The sequence below is a fragment of the Malaclemys terrapin genome, chromosome 5, assembly GCF_027887155.1.
Source record: "Malaclemys terrapin pileata isolate rMalTer1 chromosome 5, rMalTer1.hap1, whole genome shotgun sequence".
Taxonomy (NCBI): domain Eukaryota; kingdom Metazoa; phylum Chordata; order Testudines; family Emydidae; genus Malaclemys; species Malaclemys terrapin.
In genome coordinates, this window is record NC_071509.1 from 24,828,789 (window position 1) to 24,847,228 (window position 18,440).

General features: G+C 42.5%; 1 protein-coding gene across 2 annotated transcripts in view; it reads right to left on the minus strand.

The window, feature by feature from the left end:
* The window catches only part of TBC1D14 (TBC1 domain family member 14), a 106,576-nt gene that overhangs the window by 74,753 nt on the left and 13,383 nt on the right, over window positions 1–18,440 (minus strand). The window contains exon 1 of one of the 2 annotated variants that reach the window (XM_054029206.1): window positions 3,641–3,823. The exons of the other annotated variant lie outside the window; for it this stretch is intronic. Within the exon in view, the coding sequence (XP_053885181.1) occupies window positions 3,641–3,675 (35 nt within the window). The 5' untranslated portion in view covers window positions 3,676–3,823. Of the gene's footprint in view, window positions 1–3,640; window positions 3,824–18,440 lie in introns of those variants that run through there. 2 annotated transcript variants of the gene reach the window in all.

An 18,440-nucleotide genomic window follows, 5' to 3' on the forward strand; every position in this document is an offset into this window, starting at 1 on the left:
ATATATGTAATTGTGCAATACAAACTACAGGTGCAATTTATGTCCAAAATCACATCAGTACCTGACCAGACAATTCATCTTGTACACTGTGCAATAATCATTTAGCTCATCATGCCAAATTAATCTAACTGAATCTGCAAAAACAACAAGGAGTCCTTGTGGCACCTTAGAGACTAACAAATTTATTTGGGCATAAGCTTTCGTGGGCTACAGCCCACTTTATCAGATGCATGGAAAATACAGTATGCAGGTATAAATATACAGCATGTGAAAACGTTGGGAATGGGCCACATCCACCCTAATTGAATTGGCCTGGTTAGCACTGACCCCCCACTTAGTAAGGCAGCTTCCATCTTTTCATGTGCTGTATATTTATACCTGCTTACTACATTTTTCATTCCATGCATCTGATGAAGTGGGTTATAGCCCATGAAAGCTTATGCCCAAATAAATTTGTTAGTCTCTAAGGTGCCACAAGGACTCCTCATTTTTGCTGATACAGACTAACACGACTACCCCTCTGAAACCTAACTGAATCCGTTAATAGAAATTTTATCTGTATGACTTCCACTATAAGGTCTTGGGGCAGTGGCCATATCTTCCTCTGCCTGTGCTGTGTCAAGGACCTATGCTCAATTAATGAACTGGAAAGGCAGCTGGAAAAAAAAAAAAAAAAAAAAAAGAAAAGATACAACCAGCACCCTAAATTAAGCAAATTATTTGGATTTCTTTTCTGTTTCTGTCACATCCAAATACTGGTACTTTGTTGGCCTCTAAATCCTGTTTGGTGCCCCCTGCTCCCAGTGCACCCACTCCTCTGACTACAATGCAGTGAGAGAGACAAGGTAATATCTTTTATTGGACCAACTTCTGTTGGAGAGAGAGAGACAAGTTTGCTCAGTGCAGCTGTCATTTGACATAGTGAAGACATGGCTCCATCTTATCTTGGGTAGAATGGGGGGAGATTAAAAAAGTAGTATTTTATCAAACTTCTCCCACATTCTAAGCCCTCGCATTTTAAGTTCTATGTTGAGATTCCAAAACAAGATTCCACATTCAGCAGGTTGTACAGGCCTTCATATGACCACCGCTCATTTAATCAGCAGTAAAATAATTGTTGACATTTAAGTCATTAAGATTCAGAGTCAACATGCATTGCAACGAACAAAGGTAGTTAAAATTTGCTCAGAGCTATTGTTTCTAGAGGTCGGCAGACAACATGGCATTGGTTTATCCTCTGTTCACGTATGGCTAGGGCTTCACAGCCATGAAGAGCAAGCGACTTTTCGTCACAATGAAAGTGTACATTCTGGATGGCAGTCTCCAAAAAAATATCAGATTCTTAAGCCAGCACAAACTGGCCCAAATTAGATTTTGTAATATTAGTCAGAACCTAACCTTCCTGTAACTGTGATCCTGTAATATCCTAAAGCCTTGGTCTATCCAAAGCTGTGACATGGTTAAACCACACTTAGGTCCAAACTACACATCAAGACAAAAAAGTTGCAATACTTTTCATCTGGAACTGTCATCTGATCATCAAGCTTTGTGTTATGTTTAATTCTAGTGCCACCTACGCTAGAAAAATTGCTGCAACGTGGCATTTGGTTGCAATACTAGGTCCCAGCACTTAAAATACTGTTCTGTTCTTGCTATATGGACAAGACCAAACTATTTTACCATTGTTCTCAAATCCTGCAGAATCCAAGGAACCAACATGATTAGGGAATGTGGTTCTCTCCCATTTCCAGTGCTAGATCCAACCATTTGACCTATACCTGACAATATACTGTTGTAAAACTAAAGTCTCCATTCGACTCTCCCAGCACAGGCAGAGCTCTGCAAGTCTCTGAAAAAGGAACCATTACGTCTTCCTCTGCTGTACGACTCAATTCATAATCAAAAGCTTTGCTTTAAGTTTGAGTTACCAGAGCACAAAAAAACCCCAAACATTAATTGTTAGGGGGGAAAACAAGCTTTCCTGATTTGAGCAACTCTGATTAGAGTTTTTAGAAAACTAAATTGAGCAGCCTCAAGTCTGAGCCAAGTTCATGCATGAAAAGGTTCAGTCCAAAGGATAATCAGTGAAAGGGTCAGTCATGGCTAGTAAAGAGCTACAGATTAAACAAAAATAACTGTACTATGTTCTTACAGTCTTTCACACACACTTTTTTTTTAAACAGACTCTAGACTTTTATTTTAAAAATCAAGTTTTCTAACCTCAAATTTCACAGTAGTTTTAAGTCACAAAAAACTGTTTGGATACCTTACATTTAAAAAAAAAAAAAAAGGGGGGGGGGGGGCTTGAGGCATCAGAAAATTCATATGCCAAGTATTATCTCAATCTACTCTAATGTATCCTTCACAGCCATTACAGTACATCAGGTTGTGTCACAGGAATATCTGACATGATGCATCATGTCCATTGTATCATTAGTATGGAGGAATTAAGAGTGTCACGGGTTTAATTTGCACTCCTACTAAAAATGTGAAACATATCAACACTAAACTGCAGCAGCAGTTTATAAAAGAGTTCTAAGAGTACGGACAAAGATGACATCACACTGAAAATGGAAAATGAGTCTTTCTGCAGATTCCCCTGCAAAATGAAGTGTGGCACATAAAACATGTTTTGCTTGGTTATTGCTGAAGTATTTTGTGAGAAGAAAAATTCTCAACCTGGAGAGAACACAAGTTCTCACTCAAGAGTGAGCTTTAAGATGACTGATCTTTTACTTGTGCAACACATCTGGTTTAGCTGCTAGTACTTTCTGAAAGCAGTGTTCAATTTAGATTTAGCAATACATTATGGAAAAACAAGGAGGGAGGGAAATGGTATTAAAGGATAGTTACATTATATACCTTTAGTGTCTTCACTATGTTAAAAGATAATGTAATTCATCAGGAATAATGTTTTATGCTAAAATTTAAGAACTATTCAGCATTCATTTAAGATGAGTTTAATAATAATAATATATGGAGATATACCTATCTCCTAGAACTGGAAGGGACCTTGAAAGGTCATTGAGTCCAGCCCCCTGCCTTCACTAGCAGGACCAAGTACCGATTTTGCCCCAGATCCCTAAGTGGCCCCCTCAAGGATTGAACTCACAACCGTGGTTTTAGCAGGCCAATGCTCAAACCATTGAGCTATCCCTTCCCCCAAATTATAGCACTCAAATTATTTTATAGTGCAAACTGAAAAAAGGTTTTCATACACCTGGCAATACCAAGACACATGCAATATTGTGCCCTCCCACAGCTATCTGGAAGCCTTCTAGTATCATTCAATATCAAGAAAAATAAAAAAATCAAATCCACTGGCATTCTCTCAAAGCCTTTTCAAGTTCAGTTTTTTTAAACTCAGACCACATACAAAAGAGCATTGTCTGCTGCTTTCAATCTTCCCAAAAGGCCAGGGAATCCCCAACAGCAAACCTCAGCTCCCACTCTTAGTTGGATAGTTTATATAGCTATTCCATTAGCTTGTATTGTCTATTCAGTTATTTTCACACTCCGATCTGTCTTATTTACAGAGTTTAAAAATTATTATATATTCCTGAAGTTGAACTGCTACCTTAAGCGAATACAGTCACTTTCCAATTAAAAACCAAAACCAAAAAAAGTCTTCTATACAAACCTGTCCACTAAGAGGAGTATAGAAGGTGCTGCCATAATTTCTGTTGCTAATTTAATCCAGATTTGAAAGTCAGCTGCAAGAGTCCTTGATAATGTCTCCGAATCCTTTCGGAGTCAAATCCACACAGCTAAAGATTTAATGTTCTACCTTCACAGAATGCTGTCAGAGTCAAGGAACTCTACCTCTCAGTAATTGTCACTGTATCAACAGGAAAAAGGAAGGGCTCACAGACTGCGTATTCATCAGAGGGTGGGGAAAAGCAGAAAGTCAGGCAGGTAGACACACCTTTTGAAATCTGCTGTATACAAACTCAAATTAGTCAAATTAGTACAGTATTGTAGCCATATGTAATTCTTAGAAATAAAACCTTATAAAAAATGAAATTTGCTAATTTGGCAGCTAAATCAAAGTGTACATAGGATGTTTTAATCACAGCATATTTGAGATTTAATCATATAGATTATAAACATACATAAAGTGATACTTGTTAACCCCCTGCTTTCAAACTTCCACATACTTTTCATCAAGTTGTACATTCTTACCGGGGACACAATCTTCAGAAACCATTAAACGTTAAAACAGGAATTAGTCATGGGCTAGGAGGGAACGGGGTGCTGGAACTATTTTTATGGTGGGGGTGCTGAAAGCCACTGTAAACCCTGTATGTAATGGAAACCACTTCAAGCCAGGGGTGTGGCAGCACCCCATGCACCTGTAGTTCTAACACCTAAGGGAGGGATTGTGCTTTGGCTTCTTTTGGAAATGTCACCAACATGGAAATCATATGGTGACCCAAGAACCTCCTGATGCCAACTGGCAGAGGCCACAGAGGGTGCCATGTGTTTTACAGGGATCCCCTGGGTTAGTTATATACATAATAAGTCACTAGAGGGCGGCATATCAAGTCTAAATTGAGAGCCAGTAAAAAAAAAACAAAAAAACTGGTCATCATAAATATTGTGAAATGTATGTAAGGAAAATATTGAAAGAGTTATGTACCTATATTAGAAATTACATTATTAAGGTCTGCAAGTTAAAGCAGGTCACTAGAAGGTGACAAACATGTTTCAGACAGGCAGGAAACACTTATCTGACTGGTTTTTACACAAATTGAGTATTCTATACTTCACAAGGGCATGGATCACTTGATTACCTGCTCTGAAGCACCTGGCACTGGCCACTGTCGGAAGACAGGATACTGGGCTAGATGGACCTTCAGTCTGACCCAGTATGGCCGTTCTTATATGGCTACCTGTTTACATACTAAACCACCAGTTGATCAAGATTAAAAAATTAACAAGAGACCACAAAAATCTACAGGAAAGAATACAGAGTAGGAAGGTGCCCAGTTTATGAATAAAGATCAAAGGACTGTTTTGATCTATCCGGGGTTGCAGACACATATCCTAATAACTTTTTAAAAGGAAGTTAGCTGACAGTGTGCTTCATGAATGGAAGACTACAGTCAAATGCCTCGCTGCAGTATGCTGAAAGGATTTTGGCTGAGCTTTTGCTCTTATGAGAGTGTCTTATTCGTTATTAGCGTCTGTATGTTGGTGCATAGCTTATCCTATCAATCACAGAAGAGGCAATTAATGATCTTATTAGTTAAATTTAGGCTCATTTTATATGTAACCTTTTATTTCCAATATTTCTATCGCTATCATTTGCAATTGTTCTTTGTTAAATGAACTTATAAAGGCTCTCTATAAAGAAGTGTTGTGTGTTAATCAGAGCTGTGTTCTATATTGTAACTGGTAAACTGTGGTGTATTGTTCCTTAGGGAACAGAAGATCTGGGAATTTTGAAAGTATCTAGTGAATTGGGTCTAGATGCTCCAGGACAAACGTTTGGAGTGTGCTTATCCTTAACCTGTAAAGAGAGAGCAGGGCCTGCAGAGGCCTTGAAGGTAGTGCTTGTGTTGCTAGAGATTGGTGGTGTTGGGGAACTGACTCACAACAGACAAAGCATCCTCACACTAAGGCAGGTGGTAATGAGGCACCTCATTACCCTGGCTGTCCCTAGGAAGCATCATATGTACCTTCAGTGGGCATTTTAAAATCTTAAGCACTGAAAATTAAAAAAAGAGCATCAAGCAGAATTGCAGTTTCGCTGGTCCCAGGATGCTAGCGAGACAAGGTGGGTGAGGTAATATCTTCTACTGAACCAACTTGTTGGTGAGGGAGACAAGTTTGAGACATTTACTCTAGCAAAGCAGGGCACGTGCACGGAGAGAGATATCATGGAGCATGCAATGCTAGTTGTGGGTGTATGCCACAAAGGGGAAAAAACACTGAACTTACTCATTGTAGGAAAGAACGGCTCAATACAATGCTGGGATTAGAACGTCATACTTTTTCTGGTAGAAGTACTTAACTAATGTACACTGTCAATCTATAGGTTCTTTTAGCAATCAGCATAGACAACAATTATACAGCCTTCATTATAAAACTGCTAACTGGCAACAATGATTGACTTGACTCTCACATACAGGCTACCATAATTTCTTATTGGACATCACCCAATGTTCATTTGTAACAGCAAAGAAGTGTATTTTTGTCCTAATGGGAATCTTGCACTCAGTCACCCCTAACCTACTCACGGATGAATGTGGATGGGCATGTGGGGATGGGGAATTTCAATTAGGCTTCCAATGAAGGAGATTGTTTTTCTTTTGGAAACAATCCCCTGCAACCCACCACTTTTCTATCATTTTTTATCTTGTTTGCCCTTGTATCCCTTCACCACGTTAAGTCATATAGCACCCAAAAGTATACTTAATTGCTTTACAGAAATAGAAAAGTTTTATATTTACTCCTACAAGCTTGATACACACATCAATTTCTCTCAGCCAAAATGCGGGATTCTCTAACTAATCTAGAGTTGATGTCATGAGTCTCTAAAGCTTCTCTGTACCCTTAGCCAGCCTCACCAGCAGTGAGCTGAGAGAGGGCAGCCACACAAAACAGGCTGAACTATTTTGCTTGTTGGTCTCAAAGAAGTTTACAGGGAAAGTGAGCTCTGAGGACACACATACAAAAAACTCCATTGGGTGAATAGGCCCAGAATTGAGATGCTTGACACACAGCACATCAGGCTCTTCCCTCCTTCCAGAATCACTGCTAGAGAGGTTACAGAGTTAGGGCTTGTCCTCATTTTGGGGGGGGGGGGGGGGGGAGGGAGAGAGAAAGAAGGGGTAAATCAACTTATGTTATGCTACTCTAGCTACATTAATAACTAGACCTGCTAAATTGATCCCTGCTGCATAGATTGCAGCAGTGTCAATCTCCCCGTAGTGAAGACCAGTCCTAAGTTATGACAGGCCTTGACAATTTTTGAGACAATACTTCCCTCATAACGGCCTAGATTACGAGATCTAACAAGTTATATCCACATTAAGCAGGGGGGAAAAGATAGTATAATCAACATCCAGGTAGAAAAAAAATATTAATCTCTAACACCTGCTATGCCATAAATCTCAGGATATATTCAGTAGCACTCAAAAGTATCCTGCTCCAGACACCATATAATCTAAATTTTAGACTTTTACTCTATTAAGTCTAGCAGATCTTCAATTATCCACTGCATTTTTATTGCACAGCTGTAATGCAACTATCCCCTTTACTTTCTCTCCAGACCGTTTTTGTCTTAGCCTTTATTACGTCACTTAGAGCAGAAAAACTCCAACTGTATTTTTCCACCTCAATTTTGATATTATCAAACTGAAAATATAAGGGAGCTAAAAATAATGTACTATGGTAATTAAGGAATGGTTTAAAAGTTCATTGATTTATTATGAAAGCTCTCACTTAATATCCAATTATTTAGTCTATTTGCACCATGCATAACGTGTTTTGCAGAATCAGAGCCACTAAGGGAACACAGAACAGAAATTAAGTAGGACTCTTGAAGGTCAAAGTAAATGTTGCTGTTTAATTTCCACTGTGGACTATTACAGTGTGCAGAAATTACTGATAAAGGAGTCAGACTGAGATTAGGTGGTATTTTGATTATCGATGGTCAGAAATATACCAGTCAAGTGACAGGAACTGTGCAGATAGCTCAACTAAGTTTAAAAAAAAAAAAAAAAGCAGCTATTAGCCACTGTAGTCTGAACCAAGGTAATCACCAAAGCTACAAAAAATTGCTGCAAGCTCCTTGACATCGCCACCCACAGAGATTGAAAGAGTGTACTTCACATTGGCTATGTCTACACTGCCAAGTTATTTGCCAAAAGTTTATACCACCTTTATTAAAGTGCTTTAATTAAAATCTACGTTGCATGTCCACACTAGCTCCTTGTGTCGCTGGAGTGCATCCACACTAGCAGCTCTTGCAACGACAGAGAGCAGCGAACTGTGGTAGCTATCCCACCATGCAACTGGCTGCAGAGTGCTTTGGGAAGGATTTGCGATGCCTCATGGGGCTGGTACAGCATCAACATCATGCATCCTACTAGATTGCAAGCCGCTTTTCAACTGAAGTGTGTGAGGGAGCATGTGTGGATGGGATGGAGGGAGAGAGAGAGAGAGAGTCCGCATGCTGTCTCTCAAGTTCAGACAACTGGCCAAAGCAACCAGTCCTGAGGCAGGGGGAGGTGGAAATCCCTGACATTAACCCCCCACCACCCTCCCTGCTCTGCACAGAACAGTCTCTCTCTCACACACACACACACACACACACCCTTGCCTGCGTGTTTGTAGTGTGGGAGAGAGCAGGAGCATTCCACGTTAATGATTTAAAAGGGGAGGGGCACATGCCTGCAGGGCTGCTGAGTTCAAAACAAGGAGCAGAGAGGTCACTGCAGGCATTGCGGGACACCTCCATGGGCCAATTACACAGATAAAAGCAAGCAAGGTGTTTACCCTGGCACTTTGGTGATAAAACCTTTGCACAAAAAGCTTTATCACTCTCCTGGAGGTGGTTTTATTACAGCGCTGCAACTGAGGAGTTTCATCCAAAAAATGACTTTGCAGTGTGTACACCTCTGCTGATTCATTGCCAAAAGCTGCCTTTTGGCAAAAAAACTTGCAAGTGTAGACCAAGCCATTGTGTGTAGGTGTTGAGTTCTCGTAGTTTCCTCTGCACATTAAATGTTCAATGCCTTCTACGCTATTCATATTGAGCTACAGGAAAAAAAAAAATGGTCTCAAACGCCTCTAACTAATGGAAATGCTTATTCTACCTACATTTCTTCTATCTTTTAAATACTTTAAAATAATTTTGAAATATGTATCCTATAAGGGTCTGAGAAAAGGAGGTACCAGAAATCACATAGGAATAGCGGTTATAATGTCTCAGATTTTACCAAAGACATTAGGTTTTCCCACTCAAATTCTACTTAAGCCTCACATGTGCCTACTTTTAAAGTACACCTCTACCCCGACATAACGCTATCCTCGGGAGCCAAAAAAAGCTTACCGCGTTATAGGTGGAACTGCGTTATATCGAACTTGCTTTGATCTGCCGCAGGACGCAGCCCCACCCTCCCGGAGCGCTGCTTTACCGCATTATATCCAAATTCGTGTTCTATTGGGTCACGTTATATAGGGATAGAGGTGTAATTCACTTCCAGTGAGCCATGATGGAGAATCTGACAATTTTCTGAGTACAACTTGTCAATCTGGTTGATGTTATGAACTTGTTGCATCATCCTCTGCAGGGCTATGGAATCCACAGTTTGCTGACAGGACTGTAGCACGTATCTCCTAGACCATGTACAAAATGGTGAGTTCTGAGACCTTTAACGGGTCACTTATTTAGCTGGAAGCTGAGACAGTCTGCACCCCTATGTTCACCCCATTTAAAAGACTGTTAAATTTTGTACAAAGCATACTATAGAAAGTATCATTTGAAAGCTCATGATTTGCTGATTACTTCCTGATAAAATAAATATGTGTGGCAACATGGTATGTAAAGATATAAGATCCCACTGTATGATATTATCAAGACATGTTCAACATGTTCTGGAGGAAAGTTACAAATAAGTTCCCCAGAGACAAAAAGCTAGCCAACACCTCAGCCAGGTGACAACAAGATCAAATGGACACTCTTTGGGAGGAAAGAGATAGTGGGCAAAAACCTACATTTTGACAAAGCAGCAGCATAAGGTTCCCAGCCACTCAGACTATCTCCTTAACATCAGCTGGAGAAGATTCTTGTGCAAGAGAAATGGCTATAAGAAGAGGGTAGATGCCTCAAATCATCTCGCCCTTGCTCTCTACTCATGCACCTGAAGAACAAAGGAATCAGCATTGGACTGTGCGGAGGGGAGAGATCCTAACTGAAGGAGGTTCAGCCACTAAGGGTACATCTACACTACAGGGGGGAGTCGATTTAAGATACGCAAATTCAGCTACGTGAATAGCTTAGCTGAATAAGATGTATCACAACCGACTTACCCCCTTGTGAGGACGGCGGCAAAATCGATTTCTGCGGCTTTCTGTCGGCGGCGCTTACTACCACCTCCGCTGGTGGAGTAAGAGCGCCGATTCGGGGATCGATTGTCGCGTCCCGTTAAATCGATCCCCAAGAGGTCGATTTCTACCCGCCGATTCAGGCGGGTAGTATAGACCTAGCCTAAGAGTACTGGAATATCTGGTGGTATTCACTCAGCTTGTTAAGTCAGGTGTTAGTTGTGTTTTACTTTTAATTTCTTCGTAACCAATTCTGACTTATATGCCTCATTACTCATAGTCATGTAATCTTTTTGTAGTTAATGAATTTGCTTCGTTATTTTATCTAAACCAGTGTGTTTGGCTTAAAATGTTTGGGAAACTTCATTTAGCATAACAAGATTTGTGCATATTTTTTTTATTCATAAATGACAGACTTAATATGAGCTTGTATTGTCCAGTACAAGACGCATACTTCTGGGGAAAAGTCTGGGACTGGGAGTTTGCTGGTGTTGTCCTGTAATGTATACTGTAGACTCATACAGTATAGCTGGGAGCGATTTACATGCTGGAGGCTGTGCGTGAGCAGACCAAGAGTGGTTACTCTCACAGCGAAGCTGGGTAAAAAGTACACCAGGTTGGAAAAATGGGGGGACACAGCTGTCCATCAGTCCAGATTGTACCCTAGGTAACGTCTCAGAAGCATCTTGGGACAATAGGTTAGCTGAAGCCCAAGGAACAAACTTGAGGGAAGATTCAAGGAGACATGGGAAGCTTTGGGCAGGAAAGAGGAAGAGACGGGCATGCTTTTGTAGCCAGGGAATTCAACTCAGTTGAGGGGCCAGCCATGAGCAGAGAGTTAGCTGATCTAGAAAGACTCCCTGATTCTGAAAAGAAGCTAGAAACTGTAAGACAAGGATCCCAAACACACCAGAGGATTCTACAGAAGCCCAAAGAATGATCCAGAGTAGTGAGGAACCCAGGGGCAGGGAAATGCATATAGGGTGTGTGTGTACTGTTTTGTATACATTTGTATTTCTCTTGTTACCTAAGCTGTACGGGGAGATTTTGGCAAACCAGTAAAGTGCCTGAAACCACTATGGCTTATTGCTAAAAGCAACCTAGTCAGCAGGCTTAGCTTAACCAAGGCAGGAGGGGAGAGGGTTTTGGGTGCCATAGAAAGGGCACCTTGACCCCACATCCTTCCTGATAAGAATTGTGTTGAAATTGCTGATACATGCATTTTAGAAGAGCAGGATGTGCCCTAGGAATGTCTAGTGGGGCCTCAAGGTTGCAAACTCTGGAAAGACCCACACCTGGTTAATCAGTAATCAGAAGGAACCTCTTGTTTGACCATTGAAACTTCTTATTTAAGAAGGTTTCTTTAAGGGACATGTCATTCTATTACTAATGTATAAATAAGGAGGAAAAAGTTGGAGGTAGTTGGACTCTTTTGGACTCGTTTGGACTCTCCCTCTGAATACATCTTGCGGTCCGCACTGGCAGACCGAAGATTTGGCCACCGGAAGCCTGCCGCTGTGTCACTCAAGAGCCACACTCAGCTCTGGTAATTATCAAGGGTTGGGGGTGTTTTACTAACCTGTTGCGGACATGTGTAAGTGCTTGAGACTAGAGTAAAGTTTAGCTTTAAGTGAAAGCACTCGTGTTGTCCTGTTTGTGCCAGCCATCTATTTCTCGGACAGCCGTGTCTCCCCTGCTCTATTTCCTGACACCACCTTGCACAGAGTAAAAGTTACCTAGAGCTTTGGGTTGAAAGAACCCGGGTAACAAAGCAAAGGAAAATAGCATTTCAGAATCCTGGGTAAAAGTCCATCCACGTGTCAGTTTGCTTTCACTATTGCATGCCCACAAATAGGTAACCTGTAAACTGGAAGGCTCACACCTTCGGTAGGATTCCGTGGGGAATATTCAAAAGCTGCTGAGGAGGTGGCACTAGTTCCAGGGTACAGGGTCCCCACTGCAACCAGGGTGTCAGACATGAGGTCCACGCCTGGTGTGCATGCCTACAGGTCCAAAGCCAGGGACAGTGCCTAAAACTCTTCATGGCTCCAGCAAGTTAAGAGCACGTAGGATTCAGCATTTGGATCCCATCACAACAGGGGGAGCTCAACCAGATATAACAGGCACTGTAGTAGGTCTGGGCCGAGGTTCGGCCCTCAGCGGGGCTGTGGGGTGTCCCACCGCCTCGCTCTGGTCCGGCGGTAGTCCGGGGCAACAGGCACACAGTTAGAGGCTCAGGCCCATAAGCAGGGGCTGAGTCCAAGTCTATAGCAGCCCAGGCTCCAGGTCAGGGCGGGGCAGCAAACAAATAGTCAATCAGGTACCCAGCCTCTCTAGGCCAGGGGAAACAGGGGGAGTCTGCCACCCAAGGAGTGGGTGGCAGGGGGGATGCAGGCCCTTCCACTCCACTGCGTCCCAGCCTGGGGCCCTAGCAGCGACGGAAACTCGCTGCGGTCAGTGGGGATCCTGGCCGCAACACACTGACATCAGCTCTGGCAGTGCAGCAGCCAGACTGGGGTCGGCTGCTCCCGGGCTACTTCCACACTCCCCCTCGTATGGTACCTGGGCCGTCTTGGTGTCGTCGGTGCTCTCCACCAGCATTGGCTCCTCTGGGTAGGTGGCGAAGGGCAGGCTCGGCTCCTCCAGGGGGTACCTGGCACGGGGGAGGCTTGGCCAGTCCTCCTCGGGGTACCTGGCACGGGGGAGGCTCGACCGGCCTGGTGACTCAGCAGGCCGGTCGCAGCCTGTGGCTGTTTCCCAAGCGGGAGCTCAGCCACGGACGTCTGCTCTCTCCGCCGGCCTGGGCTCCACTAAGCTCTGCAGGCGAGCTTTTATACTTCCGGGTCAGGGCCGTGACCTCGGAAGGGCGGGCGCCGGACCCGGTGGTTCCGCCCACGTTGGGATTAGGGGAGGTTCAGCCCTCAGCGGGGCTGTGGGGTGTCCCACCGCTTTGCTACAGGCACATACTCAACTTCAATTTAGAAAATGATTTAGCAACTCCATTTGGTACACAGCAGAAGACATTCCCACATCCTGACCACTTAACATTACCCTTGAGAAAGAATCCTTTGTTTATTATAATGACTTGCCACTCAAAAACTCTGGTTTATCAAATTCAATAAATGGTCCCATAAAGGACAATCCAAAGTTTAAGTTCATTGTACAGACGAGTAGTAAAGGACACATGGATGCAACAATAAAAGTAGGAAATTTAGTTTCTGGCATATTAGATTCCTTTTTCTTACACAAATAGTATCTGCCCCTACCACAAAGCACTTTCTATCTACAAGGGTAGTCTATTTTACAAATGCAGTGAGAAGCCTAGAGGTCAGGAACATTTCCATTAGAGGACTTTAAAAAGTTTGATAATAAAGGACACCTTGAAAGTAATCAGTCCCTTATTCCTTGTGTCATACCAACTGACCTTGGAGCTAAAAATAAATGAAGCTGAGTTACGCGTCTCATTCTCACAAGTTATAGGCAAAACACTAAAAACACATCCAAATGCATTAGCTTTATGATTCTTCCCAAATAAATCCTTAAAAACATTTTACTCAAAAACCCAGCCTACATAGCTGGTTTTGCTAGCCATAGTAAATGCTGGGGATGCTGACAACCAGCAGCTAATCTGTCCCAACAATTTTGCTTGCTGCTAAACAAGGAAATTGGAATATATAGTTTCTGTGTTTCCCCACAGCACTCCATACAAAGATATGATCCTCTATAAAAGTCTGCATACTGGACATGGTAGAAGAACTAAATCTTTAGAAACCACCAAGAAATAAGTCTTAATATAGGAACGTTTAATTAGAAAGTGACAAGTCTAGCACACACACCTCCATATATTGAGAATAGAGGTATTGCAAACGAATAAAAAAAAGCCAGGCTGACAAGGGGCACATGGGGGGAGGGGGAAAAATATATTAAAATCTGATGCTGCAAATGCATTTGCTGTAGGGTTGCCAACCCTCCAAGATTAGCCTGGAGTCTCCAGGAATTAAAGATTATGTCATGTGAAGAAACCTCCAGGAATACGTCCAACTAAAATTGGCAACCATATATATGGTTCTGATGCAACATCCACTTCAGTATATGTTAGCTGCAAATATATGACTTCCTGATCATGTGTGATGCCTTTTGTCAATATCCCCCCCCCATAAAAAAAAAAAAAAAAATGTTTGCTTTCCTGTGACCTGATGTTAATGATTATTGTACTAAACAGCTCACCCACCACATTGTATTTAACTTTTCCTGAAAGAAAATATTTAAGAATCTCAAACATAACTGAAAGAGCGGACAATTTCATGTACCAGAAAGGAGTAAAAAAAACAACAACGAACTAGAGGCATTTCAAGCATCCTGTTCAATTTATTTACGCTGGAAACTAATTAAAAGTTTCTTGCCAGCAGAAGGATTTAGATGGAGCACCTTTCTCCCTACCCCTCCCGAAGGAGCCTCTCAAATGAGTTTTAGTAAGAAGTTGAAAAAGAAATAAAACACTACAATTCAAATTAGATAGTACAACAGTTGTCTAAACTCTACATAGGAGGGGCACGAACTAAAGTTAATTGATTGTTTCACTTCAACATCTAGTCGAGAAGAGGCCACATGACAAAGGTCATACTTTTGCCTAGCAATTTAACAATAAGCACATTATTAATATTGCAAATGAACTTCACCCACTTTCAGCAATCTTTATCAAAGGTAAGTATTGATACATGATCATTCCAATGCAACCTTGCAAGAAAAAAAAGACTCGCTGAAAATAGCTAACATGATTTTGTTATTCAAGTCTTTTTGGTTTTGGTTCTGTGATAAGAAACACTGGGGGAGGAAGGGGACAACTATGGAAGAGCATTGCCCTTTTATTCTTGTTTGAATCAGTTTGCAGTAATCCAGACCTTAACACAAGCATACAGATCACTAGTTTGCTCAAGGAAAGTTCTAAAATGGGTAGGCCTAAGATGAAATATTGATCCTGATATCAAGTTCCCCAGTCCATTACTCTATTTTAAAATATTGCCAATTTTAGTCTCTCCCCTGCTACAGGGTCAACAGGTCTCAGCAGATGCCTCCCACAAACAAAAAGCAGATAAGGTTAGGGAGTCCTGGAGTCCAGCAGAGCAGCTGTGCCCACCTTTGCTTCATTGTCATTAAACATTTGATTTCTGGAATTCAGAATTTCAACCTTTGGAGCCCTCCAGCTGCAATTAATTGACTTTTTGTGGATATTTATAGGGTTTTTTTGTTTGTTTGTTTTTCCCCCCACACACTTATTATCCCTCACATTGCCTCCTGCTCCTATCCTCCTCCATGACTTCACCCTTCGTTCCTCTATTCATCTTCTTACCCCTCCCACGATGTTCCAGCAGCCCTCTATAATAAAATTATATCTATTCATTTAAAGATAGAACAGGCACAGGAAAAATACGGTTTGAACATTCCAGCTGTGCATACTGTTAAACTGTCTAATTGCAAAAATCTTACAACCATTATCCTCCTGCTTCCTCCCTCTTCCTGCCTCTTGTCCTTCACCCACTTGTGTCTTGTCTCAAACTAGCTTGTAAATGCTGTAGAGCAGGGACTGTTTTCTGTTACATTTACACTGTCCTTGGTACCAGGAGGTACCAGTCCTGATTGGGGCCTCCAGGTACTACTGAAAATATAAATAATGAGTAAGGGAAAGATTAAAGGAGATAAAGGCCATTTGTTTAGTGATTTTTGTATGCTTTTATCAACAATTTAGTTATAAAGCATTTTAATAAAATTTATTATTTTTATTCTGTCACAACAGTGTGCCAATAACAAAAAAGACCTAAGAATGTACTGGGTGCAGGAAAGCCTGAATTCCCCGCCCCCGCTATCTATCTGATGGCTGCTGGTTTGATTTGTTTTAATGTTTCCGAAGAGAAAAAGTGAATATTAGGTTTCCCCACCAGCTTCCGTTTCAGAGAAATCACATATACGAACAGCTAGGAATTCACTAATTATAACCCGTGCACGGTCACAAAGGTTTTGAAGTAACCAGTATAAAGCGTCACCTTATGTCATGTTACGTACTTGGAGGAGGTCTGGGGCTAGCAGGGTGACCAGATGTCCCGATTTTATAGGGACAGTCTTGATATTTGGGGCTTTTTCTTATATATTACCTATTACCCTCCACCCCCGTCCAGATTTTTCACACTTGCTATCTGGTCAGGTAACACCCATCAAGCTTTATTTATTTATTTATTTATTTTTAAATGCTACACAAAACAGCTAGGTGTGTTACTCTTGCGTAGGAGTCAGAGTCCATAAGCATTCCTTATCAAAAAGATATGGAGTAGGATTTCAGCCTGAACCTCAGACTTATAGGAGAGTCCTCAGGCCAGCCTCCAGAATCTCAGTGTTTTTAACACAAACGCATTAATGTTCCAAACTTCCGCCAGTGTTCCCTCTAATCTTCCACATACATGTGCAGAATGAATTTTGTTATGTGCACCAATATGGAAGTGATATGTGACACATCACCGCCATATTGGTGAACAAAATTCATGTGGTGGGGCGAAGGGGTTCAGAGTGTGGGAAGAGGCTCAGGGCTGAGGCAGAGGGTGGGGGTCGGGGGGTGTGGCTCCGGCTGGGGGTGCAGGCTCTGGGGATAAGGGACTCAGGGCTAGGGCAGAGGGGGGAAGGGAGAGGGCTCTGGGGTTGGGCCAGGGATGAAGGGTTTGGGGGTACAGGCTGCCTCGGGGCTACGGCAGGGAGAGGACTCCCCCCAGTTCTCTCTCCCTGGAGCAGCAGCACCTGGGCTGGGGGGGAGGCGCCTCTCCCCGCCACAGCAACTCCAGGGCTGGGGCCGCAGGATAGGCACCCCTCCCCTGGCCATGACAGGTGCTGGGCTCGGGCCAGGGGAGGGATGCCCCAGCTGCGGCAGGTTGGGAGCTGGGCTAGGTTGGGACAGGGGGAAGGGCACCACTCCCCCAGCCGCAGAAGGTCCCAGCCAGGAGAGTTCCCTGAGCGCCTACGCGGCACTTAATAAGCTACCGCACAGCTGCATATCTTACAGGGAACTTAGGTCACAAGCCTGAAAATGGATAAAAGATCAGAGGGAGATGAGCTATCTCACTAGTCTACAAGAGCTCACACCAAGTACTCTTGAATCTTCGAGCCCCACGGTTATCAGAATTCTATTAAAATAGCGGAGCAATTGCATTACCAGTATTTCTCAAAATGGGAGAGGAACATGCGTACATGGGACAGGAGCCGGAGGGAGAGGGGGGGGGAGGAGAACCACCAACAAAGGGGACAGATGAGAGAAAGTTCTGATTTTCCAGTTTCCCTCTACTGGCAGGCATAGGTGCAAGTTAACCTCTCAAAAGAAATGCATGATCATAATACCATATTTCCATAATATTATCAGGGAAAAATAAGGCCTTTATATTCTTAAAACCATGCCACCTTTCCAATTGTCAGTACGACAAAGAGATTATTCTCTTTTCATTGTTTCAAAACAGCAAGAGACAGCTTTAAAAAGGGTTTTCACTAATTATCCCCAAGCCCTGTATCAGACCCATCTACATTCCTCCTTGATTGCAAATTAGAGCAATTCTTTTTCAGTGGCCATAACCAGATATTTTGCACTGGGAATAATAAAAGGAGGATTATAAAGACAATCTCTCCTTTCTCTAGGATTATAAAGACAATGACCCAAGTAAAGTAGTAACAGGCCACAGTCATAAATGTGTTGACTAGACTTCGATTACATGTATGGTATCCAGGTTTGAGCCAGATCCATCTTTCCAGAGAACTTACTGAAAGATGCTTTTTTGTGGGAGGGGGAGAGGAAGATGGAAAAGATAAAAGACACCCTGGCAGCAAGGAAAAGCCTTGTGGTGCCTGCTCTCTCCCAATGACTTTATAAAGCTTGCTGTTCCTTATCTGGTGTCCTTGAATACCTGGATTTAAAAAAAAGTATGTATTGGCTCACACTACTGAGGGCACGGCTCCTTCTTCTACAGGAGTGAATGCAGAGAAAAAGACGACTAACTCCACAGATCAGTTCCCAGCAGGGCACGCTCCAACAGACAATAAATGTGTGGCCAAAGATTTATGGGAAAAGCCTCACTGACGCAGATAGCACACACAAAGCTGGGCCTGGATGGCAATGCTCATAAAGGCTCTGACTCAGAAAACCAGTTAAGCACATGAGTACACTTAGAGTTAAGCACATTTTTACGTGCAGCATTGCTGAATCAGAGGCTAAACATACAATTAATTTATAGCTTCCTCCCATCCTCCATGGCATAGGAAGGAAGAGAGAAGAGCCATTGATTTCCCCTCTTCTGTATGGGGAGTATCTACAGGACACCAATCTGATCATTTCTTTATCTGTGTTCCTTTTTCAG